Source organism: Orcinus orca, chromosome 8 (assembly GCF_937001465.1).
Source record: "Orcinus orca chromosome 8, mOrcOrc1.1, whole genome shotgun sequence".
Lineage (NCBI taxonomy): Eukaryota > Metazoa > Chordata > Mammalia > Artiodactyla > Delphinidae > Orcinus > Orcinus orca.
This window is the reverse complement of record NC_064566.1, coordinates 23393011-23404070: the sequence shown is the minus strand read 5'-3', so window position 1 is coordinate 23404070 and position 11060 is coordinate 23393011. Positions and strand designations below refer to the sequence as shown.

General features: G+C 41.1%; 1 protein-coding gene across 3 annotated transcripts in view; it reads right to left on the bottom strand.

Annotated features, from left to right (window-relative positions):
• Window positions 1-279: 279 nt before the first annotated feature.
• The window catches only part of SLC1A2 (solute carrier family 1 member 2), a 150312-nt gene continuing 139531 nt past the window's right edge, over window positions 280-11060 (bottom strand). For all 3 annotated transcript variants that reach the window (XM_004264008.3, XM_033410674.2, XM_049712960.1), the window contains one exon: window positions 280-10056. In XM_004264008.3, coding sequence (XP_004264056.2) covers window positions 9985-10056 — 72 coding nt within the window. In that variant the 3' untranslated portion in view covers window positions 280-9984. The remainder of the gene's footprint in view (window positions 10057-11060) is intronic.

The following is an 11060-nucleotide window of genomic DNA, read 5'->3' as shown; positions in this document are numbered from 1 at the left end:
TGGCTCACGGGCCCAGCCGCTCCGCGGCATGTGGGATCTTCCCGGACCCGTGTCCCCTGCATCGGCAGGCGGACTCTCAACCACTGCGCCACCAGGGAAGCCCCAACTCATAACTTTATAGCATAAGATGTGATTCCACCATATATTTAGGCTTCCTAGAAAATATTCATTTAGACACTGTAGGTTTTGATCCACAAACTTCTCCAAAAGGAGCACTGGAGACACCATGTAACCAACACTAGTTTAAAATTGGAGTTGAAGGAGAGGCAACAACCAAGAGAAATTGGAATCCACATTTATTGATGAGAGATATATACAGAAAAGTTAAAACACTTAGTGAAGTACTGGATTTACAGATTATTTCCCGTATGTAAAGAATATGCAGTTATTGTACACAGGTAATGTTACAGTAATCAGTCCACATGGTAAGAAAGCTTAGAAAGCTAAAGGTGAGAACAAAATACTTCAACTACCCAAAATGTGCTTTGCCAGCAAGGCATTTCCTAGTACCATATGTAAGAAACACCCCCAAAATTAGTTGAAGTTTTTATCTTTTTTCATTCATTAGTCTTTAAACACTATGTGCTATGTGAGGGAAACAATTATTCTTATCTTTCATTCTGGACACAAAAAGAATCTTCAAAGGGAATCCAGCCTGAAGGTTAGCTTTCTTTCGGTAAGGTTTCATCCTGAATTTGACGGGAGTTGAAGAAGCCACATTTTCAGGAAAAAAAAAATGTGCCTGTTCCCATTTACATTCCTTCACTCCAATCATTGGAGAAGACACTGAAAATTAACGTGCTCTGTGCCCTCAGAGGATCTCTTAAGCTTCACTCCTCTTGTGAAAAGAGAGGGGCACTCAGTGTTCCCAGCTGCACATGGCCATCCTTCTCTGTCCTTACAGAGGAAAAAGGGGTCACAGGAACTATAGACCCCACAGCATTCCATTTAGTGATAATTAGACAGGATGTGTGTTTTGGAGGCAGGTATGTAATTGCATTGAACCTCCTCTTCCACTGCTTGAAACACACACACAAAGCCTACTAGGTAGAGGTCCTACTCCCTTCACATATGTGGGATCTGTGCTTCACCAGTTGTTTTTTTTTCTTTTGCAACCCCAAAGCTGTACACTGACCATCCTTGTGCTTCTCTTATCTTTCTAGAGACAACTGTGCAATTTACTACCAGAAGTGTGCTTTTGTGGGGTTTTGCCTACACGGCAGTTAGTCAGTGAATGTCTTTCCTACACCGTGACTCAAGAAACCAAGGAGGACGAGGCTCTTCAGAACCTTTAAGTCATGAGCATCATGGTCAGTATTTGGCAACCAAAGAGACAGACCTTTTCCTAAGGATATAATGCTAACATGCTCATGCTGAGAAGGAGACGAGCCTTTTGTCTCTGTGAGCCCAATCCGTCAAGTGAAGGAGGGCTGCAGATAAATGTCCTCATTCTAAATCTACCTAAGCCTAGATAATCAAAAGTTCCACAGTTGCACTCATTGGGCACTACATAGACTTCAGATGCCCTTTCACTAAGAATCATGACACATACCCAACCCTCCTTTGCCCCGAATTGCACAATTACAAAGATACTAGACACACACAGACTTTCAAACAATCATCGGTACAAAGGATTCATAGATAAGTTCTTCACTGATATACATTCCCAAGTCACTTTAAGAAAGAGGAAAAATTATTCACTACTAGTTATCTAGGAAGGAAAATTGGGTTTTCAAAACAACAATCAACATGTCTACTGCACTTAGATGAATGGCCAAAAATAACATTTAAATTAAATTACAATACATCTATATACCATTTCACTGAAATTACACATAGATACCTACATTATAGCTACACAAAGTGCATAGGCACTGTTCTTCATGCGTGAACCAAGTGTTACTGTGTACACACAAGAACTTCATGCTTGACAGCTATCTGTACTTGAAAATCACAGATACAGTCATTGCCAGTTGAGGGCACATCTAATCTGTTTGCTTAATGAGGAGCGGGTTCAAATACACACCGGTACACTTTCTATGTAACTATTTTCCTAAAACATAGCAAAAATACTAGCCCTACAACCATATCAGAAAGCGTGTTTGGTGGAAGGAAGACCCTCCCTTGTCTTTGCAGTAGTTATTGATTTGCCTTTTGGGGAAATTTACATAGATTGTTACTCACCTGAGGACAGGATCTACCTGGGCTGCTTCTAAACAATTTCAATGTGACTCTAAGCCCCAGTGATTGAGTATTGCTTCAGAGCTGGTACCAGTATTTTTTTTTCTTAAAAATATGTGCTCAATTCACATAACAATGTGACATTTACTACCAATTTGCTTGGCAAGAACGAACTGCGACAAATCTGTCCTGATTTGCTTCCTTGCACTCACCCTCAATCTCTCTATTCAAAGTTTTCCTAAGCCAATTTTCACGTAAATTATTAGGAAGGCATGGGAGGTTCTGACATAGAAATGATCCAACTATTATCACCTTATTTCTCATTTTCTTGGAGAAAAGCAAAATTAGAATGCTTAGCTAGAAAAACAAGACCTGGTGTCAAAAATAAGGAGTCAGGGGACTTCCCTGGTGGTGCAGTGGTTAAGAATCCGCCTGCCAATGCAGGGGACACGGGTTCGATCCCTGGTCTGGGAAGATCCCACATGCCACAGAGCAACTAAACCCGTGCGCCACAACTACTGAGCCTGCGCTCTAGAGCCCGCGAGCCACAACTACTGAAGCCCGCATGCCACAACTACTGAAGCCTGTGCGCCTAGAGCCAGCGCTCCACAACAAAAGAAGCCACCACAATGAGAAGCCCGCACACCGCGACAAAGAGTAGCCCCCGCTCACGGCAACTAGAGAAAGCCCAGCAATGAAGACCCAACGCAGCCAAAAATAAATAAATGAATTAATTTAAAAAAAAAATAATAAGGAGTCAGCACCATTCCTTGAGTTCAAAAGACTAATCGTTTAAATGCATATCCTAACCAGCTAAGGGATTGAAGTGACTCCTTGCTCTTAATGGTCATTTTGTTCATTGCATCGCAAAGGACTGGGTTCTTAAATTTTTCAAATGTGGCTGTATGCTCAGGAAACAACTGACAGCTCTAAATTGCTGTAGAAACGTCTTGTGCTCTAATTAGTTGTAATTCTACGTATGTGGTTATATAGAAAATACCATAAGAAGATATCTGTCTGCAAAATTACAGATACTAAATAGATCAATTCAGTCTACACTGAGTTCTTTATGGTTTATGAAGAATAGATACAAACCTATAACATCATTAAAGGCTAAATCAATATTAACCATATAATATCCAGGACTCTAAATATGTTTTCTCATGCTCTTTATAAATAATAGCAAAGAAGCCCACGGATTTGTTTAAAAAAGAATGTAAGGTTGGACTGGAGGAATTTGGGGGTAGATGCAATACTGATCAGAGGGCAATATGTTGTCCCTGGTAACATAGATTTTTACCAGGAAGCCAAAATATATCCGTGGGCAGCAAGACCAAATTAGATTCACAGTTTGCCAGCTCTCTCCTCAAGCCATAGAAAACAAATAGAAAAACGATATACAAAAATCCTCACAAAAGTAGTTTTTTATATACAAATCTCTGTAGTGACCAGATAACCTGATCTGTCTTGTGCAACATGGAAATGCAATGCTGAGGTTTCCCAGGGGAAGGAGGAAGGGAAGGAGTGAAGGTCATTTATGGAAAGATCTGGATGCCAAAGGATGAGTTCCTAGTAAGGAGAATAACTCTCCTGGAGAAGTGAGCAACCACAGTGCCCGCGTTCTGATCATACACTTCAGAGAATTTGCTCCATGGAGGCGAAAACTCAGAGATATGCTAGACTAACTTCCTTGGCTAGTGTGTGCATCTCTTTCCTACCGAAGGCAGCAGGCTGTTTCTAGGCAGCTAAATGGTTGCCATGAGAAGAAACGGAGCCCCAGAAGGAGCGAGTCTCCTGCTGCATCATCCCCATCCCCACAGGGAACGATGACAAGGGTCACAGTCAGCTGTTACGTTCCAACACTCACCCAGGGATGGGAGGTGTCTCCGGAGGAACTGGAGACCTGTTGCTACCCAGGCTCTAGGTCAACTGCTGACTGCAAGGTAGAGGGATCTGTTCCAGTAGCAGGTTTTATCCTCAGCACAAAAGGGCCCTGTATAATAATCAGAAGGACTTCAAAAAATATCAAAATGGATATTTGCACCAGAAGTAAGAAGGTGAGGCAAAGCTGGACATGGAAAAATAAAGGGAAAAAAAAGCTGATCAGTAATTACTCAGGATATTATTTAGAGTGAATGAAAGAAGAACTTGAGGGCTTCTCTTACTTTTCCATACATTCTTATATGGATCCGTTAAGAAATATCTTTTTCTTGATGCTCTAGTGTCAGGTCTTCCGCACTAAAAGTTTAAACGAACAAACAAACACTAACTCGATCCTTTTAGTACTAGCTTTACATCCCTCTGCTCCACATCTACAGAGCTGAAGTCTTCTCTGGCAATAAAGGTGCTCACGAAACAATAATACCAAATGTATTGCGTATTTAGCAGAAGTTTGGACAAAGAGCAAGGATGCAAACGTGGCCCATTGCAGCAGTACCAGAACGTGCAAGAGATTGTTCAAAGGCCATGGCCAGTCACATGCACCTTGCAGACAGACCACGCATTTTATCCAGCCTAGAAACTCTGGGCATTGAAAAAGGCAATGATCACCAATACAAGTCTATTCTTGTAAGATAGACCTTCTCCACCTGTGATGTGATGCCCACAGTAATAGCAAACCAAGAGGAAAATTTGAAAATGAACTCAACCAAATATCTCTGCATACCTCTCCAGAGAAAGGAGTTGGCCCGGGCCCACCCTGTGCATGGATGTACGTGTCTGCGTACCAGTGGAAAGGGAATATTTACAGACAGTCGCTGTTTTTGTGTAAGTCTTCCACCAGTTTCATGAGTGTTCAAGTTGATTTGCCAGATGCTCCCAAATTCCCATACTGGGTCGGCAGTTAGGACTGTTTGGAGGAAACTGTGTGTTTAGGGTATTCGGGGTGGGCCCTGTTGCCACAAGAGGAATGATGCAAGACCTTGAGGGAGGCCAGAGGCTCACCCTGGCCCCTCATGATGACTCTGGCAGCATTTTTCCCTGAGCTGAATGGCTACTTCTATTAGGACAGTGCCTTAGGCAAAGGCCAGTTTTATAAAAGGAGGTTCGTTTGTATCCCCAAATACCAAACTGTGGATGAACGTGGCCATCTTCCAAGCTTGTTGTAAAACTTCAGATGAAGAGAGAGGCTTGAATCTAATTTCCCCCAAAGGGGATGAGAAAAATCCAAAGTGATTATTCATTGTTGTGGGCCCCTCTGACCTACAATATAAATAGCTAATGTGTTATAGTAGTAAGCCTCTTATGAAAGAAGAAATTAAAGTAGAGATCATTATATGGTGGTTTCATAGGGCTGGATGGGGGTTTTAATCATTTAATCCAGCACTTCACTTTTTTTTCCTTCAGTGGAGCTTGTGTGTAAAGTGACTTGTGTAAGTTATATGAATAAAAATGGGCAGAGTCTAAGTTGAAAGCTTCTCCACCCAACTGCATTATTTCTCCTCACCTCTATGTCATTCCCTGAATTAGCTGTGCTGTGCGGTGAAATAAGACACTACTCAATTAAGATTCCCTGTCATCTATTCTAAAACCGGCCCTCGCGCTAACTTGGATGGTCATTTATTAAACTGTCTCTTAAGCAGCAATAATGATGGTTGGAATAAGAAGGGAGGAGAAGGAAGAGTGGAAATTGGGTTTTCTTTTCAGAAAAATCATAAGCAACTGATGCCTGGACAGCTTTGAACTCACTCCATCCAAGGAGACAAATCTGTCTACAAGGCAACGTCCCTGGCTTGGCACTCAGCGGTCCTCCTCGGTTTTAGCCAGAAATTACCAGATACTGAGACCATTTATCTTCTCTGACAACTAGATTTACAAAACTCTCACTTCAGAATTCCTTCAAGCCTTTTGTTTTTAAAGTTAATCTTTTTAGGCTCCTAGACGGTCATATCTTATTTAAGGAGCAAGTATTACAATAATTGGAAAATCCCATTTGTTCCTTTTTCTTGGCTCGGAGTGAATTTATTTGGAGAATAAGCAAGGCCAAACCAGCAACCCACACAATTGTATGGCCCCAAGCACTGAAGAGCAGCGAAGTGGGAAGAGCCACCTCCACTGGGTGTAACCGCTGAGCATTTAGTCATCACACCAGGCAAGAGCTGCTGAGGCTTGTTTATCAAGAGTCTGAACTATGGAGAATTCTCTCTGAGCATATGGGTACCTATTTGGATTCATTGCCATATTTCTAACAGCTACTTGGTTCAGATCATGGAGATCTGTATTAGCTACATGATTGCCTTAATCCTCTGACCTTCTTTGCATGGAAAATATAGCACAGACAGAACCCTTGATTCAGACAAAAGTGAAATATTGTACCGTAACTTTTGCTATTGGGAACAAAGGGAAGTGTGGTATTTGCAAAAGCATGGCAGGCTTGGGTTTCCTTTTGGGGACCCAGTAGGTGAGGTATCCAACTCCAAAGGGGCTTCTTGACTAGATATAAACTTGCAAATGACATATTTCTCTGTGCACGAGTGGAAATGACCTGAGACCCTCTATTCAACCGGTCGTTGGGATTCCTCACCTTACCTACCGGGAGTACATCTCCCCATAATCTGAATTTACCCTAAGCCTTTCTCAGCTTCCACCAGTTCAAATCCAAAAGCTAGGCATTTTGGCAACCTTTCTTTAGACTTTCCTGAACATCCAAAGCTGATGAGTAGTTAAAGAGAAGTAAATATTTATATTTTTTGGAACATGGCCACTTCTGCAGGCAATGAGGCTCTAGGTTGTGTTTCCACACACAATAGGAAGTGAAGAATCAAACCTGACAGCTACCTGGCTCAAAACTCATCATCTGAAGTTTTATATTGAAGATCTGCGTGATTTAGATGATTGCCTTGATTGTCTGATGCTCTCTGCATGGGAGGCACATCCTCAAAGATCTAAGGTAAAGCTTTGCCTTGAGTGTGATTCTTTTCACTGATAGGACTTGATTCATTGAATTGTAGTAGGTAATCAAATGATGACTCCACTTGGGTTTCCCAAAGGACATAAATGAGAAAGGAGAGAATAAAAGTCTACCTCGTTGGTTTTCTCCTGACAATTCTGATTCCTAAAAATAGTGAATGAGTTCATAAAAAACGGTGTTGCCAAACCCCTGACTTAACAGAACCTAAGGGATGCAGTGTATGTATCTGGCCTGCCATGTCTGTATACAAGTATAACATTTATGCATGGTCAAACGTTAATGGACTGTTACAAGCATTCATATTTGTGTTGGACCTATTAAAATAAATCTATGCATATAACTGACAGGCTATAATATCCTGTTTAGAAAATGGCTGTTAGAGGTATATTCTGGATCTACTTGTTCTGTTTATGGCACATATGCTGGGCAAGGAAAACCCCAGTGGGTATGGCATGAGAAGAATGAATGAGGCCTAAAAAACACAGAGGACACAGTCACACGTCAGCTCTACATACATCCTGGGTTTTCAGGCTAGTCCTGAACTTGAGACATTGCTTATTTTTACTGATTTGTTGAACTTCCAGATGAACTGATTTCCTAAGTATATTCTCATGAAACTTATTGCATAGTTTCAAACCTGAAAAACCTGCTTTGCTAAGCTGTGCACCTAGTTTCTTCTGAACACGCTGTCCCCTTATATATTTGTAGGTTAACTCGATAACTAGAAAAAAGCTGAAGACAAACAAACAGGGAAGACTTTTAGGCAGAGTCTTCGGAAGACGATCCTGAGACCACTCCTTTGAGTAACATGCCAGTATGTAAAAGTGCTAAGCTGGCGTTAAACAGCAAAACCACAGGCTCCTAAATGCCTTGCCTAGATCCTTCTCCTCCCCATAAAAAAGCTCTTGGGAGCATCACTTAACGATGATCCTTAACAGCTTCACAGTTAAACCCAGGAACTGTCCCTTTGACCCACAACATCTGCTGTAAAGCATGCATTTTCCACTACATTTCAGCATGCCCTTGGCCACCCTCTTAACTGTCCATCTAATGAAAATGAAGACAAATGTATTTTTTTAAAAAAAAAGCAAAAGCTACTTAATACTGCTCAACACTGATTCTTATCTCCCCCCCCAAAAAAACCCCACTAGAGTTTAAGAGACAAAACTACTAGAATCTCATGTCTCTTGTGTGTTCCAAAGGTATCTGATTTGGAAGAGAAAAGTCACAAGGAGAGGGTAATAAAGGGAATGTATGTCCATAAACACCCTCTCCTAAGAAAATCTGGACTCTATGACTCTTCCTGAATATCTCAGCACCCATCTGCTGGCAGCAGATAAACACCTTACCCTCACATTGGACCAAGGTTCTACACACGTCAAATGTGCTTATTTCTCAATGATTCATGCTCAAGTCCTCAGCGAACTCCTAAAGCCAGCAACCTTAGGAAAATACTGTGGGTTATTCAACAGAAAATTTTGAAAAATGTAGCTTGGAGGTGCCTACAGCATGCAAGGCACCGACTGGGCTATTCCAATTATATCATGTATTCCCTCAAACTTCCACAGCCTTGAGAAGATTCCATCTGTGAAGTCCTGTTGAGCCATCCTTTGTTCCTACTTCATGGTTCAAGGCTACCTTGACTTTGCCATAAGAATGTCACCTTTATAGGATTTTGCACCTATGTTTGCTTTCTGTTCCTTTCCACAGAGAAGACTGGGGGAAAAGATGGGCTCTGCTTCCAACTGTGTCCTGTAACTGGTTTTAGGTGCTGTGATATAATATAACAAAAAGCTTTCTGCATATTAGATAACTAACAGTGTTTTGGTTTTGTTTTTATCATGAGATTAGTATTAAAAGAGGCACAGCCAACCCGACTACCCTCCATCTGTGAGGACAGTAAAATGATTAAGCTTTCTAGTCTGATGAGAATATGACTGAAATAAGTTGGGGATTAAGAACGTCTTTTTTTTGGTAGAGACCCAAATAAGAATTGTATGAACGAAACAAAGACACTGAAGCCTAGATCAAATAATCTCACTTGATGTCACTATGCCAGGTGATGCAAACGAAACACAAACAAATTGGAATCTTTGAATCTGGTTAAAATTTATGCTGACTGTGCTCTCTTACTTTTGTCAATATATACAGAAGTTATATGTAAATTACATCCTAATCCCTTATCAAATTTAGAGCAAATTATGAAACCTACTTTGAAATTCAACAATTATTCCCATAAACCAGATGGGATAGAGCAGAGACTCAGTGGGTTCCGTAACCGGCTACCTTTAAGATACGGCTCCCAATATGACTCTCTTTGAAACATTTAGCCATTTAACTTAAAGCGTATACGGAAGAGAAATTGTACCTTAAGATGGGTACTTTGTTTTAATCAACACAAGGACATACGCTATAAGACATTTAAGGGGATTTACTTCCAAAGGCTTCTAACAGAATCTCTTGTGTGTTACAAGGTGAAGCATGGAGAACATTGGAAGGAGTAACACACTGACTGTCTGCTCATGAATCCAAATCCCTGGAATGTGCCACACGGCTTTAGTCGTGTCCCCTGGGAAGAGACCATCCACGGTTCTGCATCTTGAGAGAAAAGGGAAGCTGGCAAGAACGCGTCTTCAATTCAAACTGATTCCTCCAGCGGCATCCATTCAAACAATAATACAAGTGAGAAAATTAGATGGTTACCAAGCATTATTTGGCAAAGACACAGCACCGTGCCTATCACTGACTCACAACAGATCCTCTAAGCCTCAGCTAACAGATTAAGTAAACATAGAAATATTTTTTTTTTCTTTTTAAAGAAAGCTTGTTTATATCCTCTTTTACCATAAGATACGCTGGGGAGTTTATTCAAGAATTTGCTGACAGTCATATCCTTATTTTTCACGTTTCCAAGGTTCTTCTTCAACACTGCAGTCGGCTGACTTTCCGCTGGCTGCCAGAGTTACCTGAAAATAATTATCATCAATATCCAGCTTACGGGCCATGAACCAGAAAACCACTGGGGGGTTATGTGGAGGACCACCAGACCCAGGTTCTACTACACGACTTCAATATTAATTTTAAACGTTGTTCCTTCCAAATCGATTTTGAACTGGTCTTAGTTTTCAACACTGATTTGCGAACATTAAAAAAAAAATACATATTTGCCTTGGGGGGTATTGAGCGACTAGAGATACTTTGCAAGTTGGGGGATAAATAACTTCTACTATGATTTTAGGGTTATGAGGGTGTCTCGTTACCCATAGACCCCCCACACAACAATGCAGTCCTGAAAACATAGTGCCCTTGTGCTACTCCAAACAACCACAGAGAAAAAAAAAATCCAGAACTAGGCAGCTAGCTCTACTCATGCATGTGAAAGGTTCAGTTGCAATGAGGCCAGGTGGAGTTTATGCACGTCCAATTTTCAAATCATGATGGTCTGGCTCTACCATATAAACTATCCAGGCTTTAAAAATTAAAAAGGAAAGGAGGGAATTAAAAGGCCGAAATCAGTATCTCTAAATTATGTCATTGCAGACATTTATTAATCAACTATAATCTCCAGACTGTCAGTATTATGCTTCCCTGGCTCTCAGCGAACTGAACCCTTACACAGAGTGGGAAGTTTTCCCCTCCACATCTAAGTCGTTTTCCTAGCTTACCTTCCATCTGTCTGTCCTCAACGTCATGTGCAAACTTAAACCCACGACTGATATTCCACATAATGGAGAGACTGGATTTATGGAAGCATTAGAATATGGAGACATGACAAACGCAGCAATGTTTGAAAGAAATCTGGCCTTCCTTCTTACCCAAATGGAAGTGAGAGGCATGCATTATGAACGCACACAACATGCTAGGCACAGAAAACCTTTCACGAAGCAAGCAAATGAAAAGAAAAACTACTCATTCCTCCGGTCCCCATGAGGCCCCCGCCTTGTTTTTTTTTAAAAGACCATGCAACAAG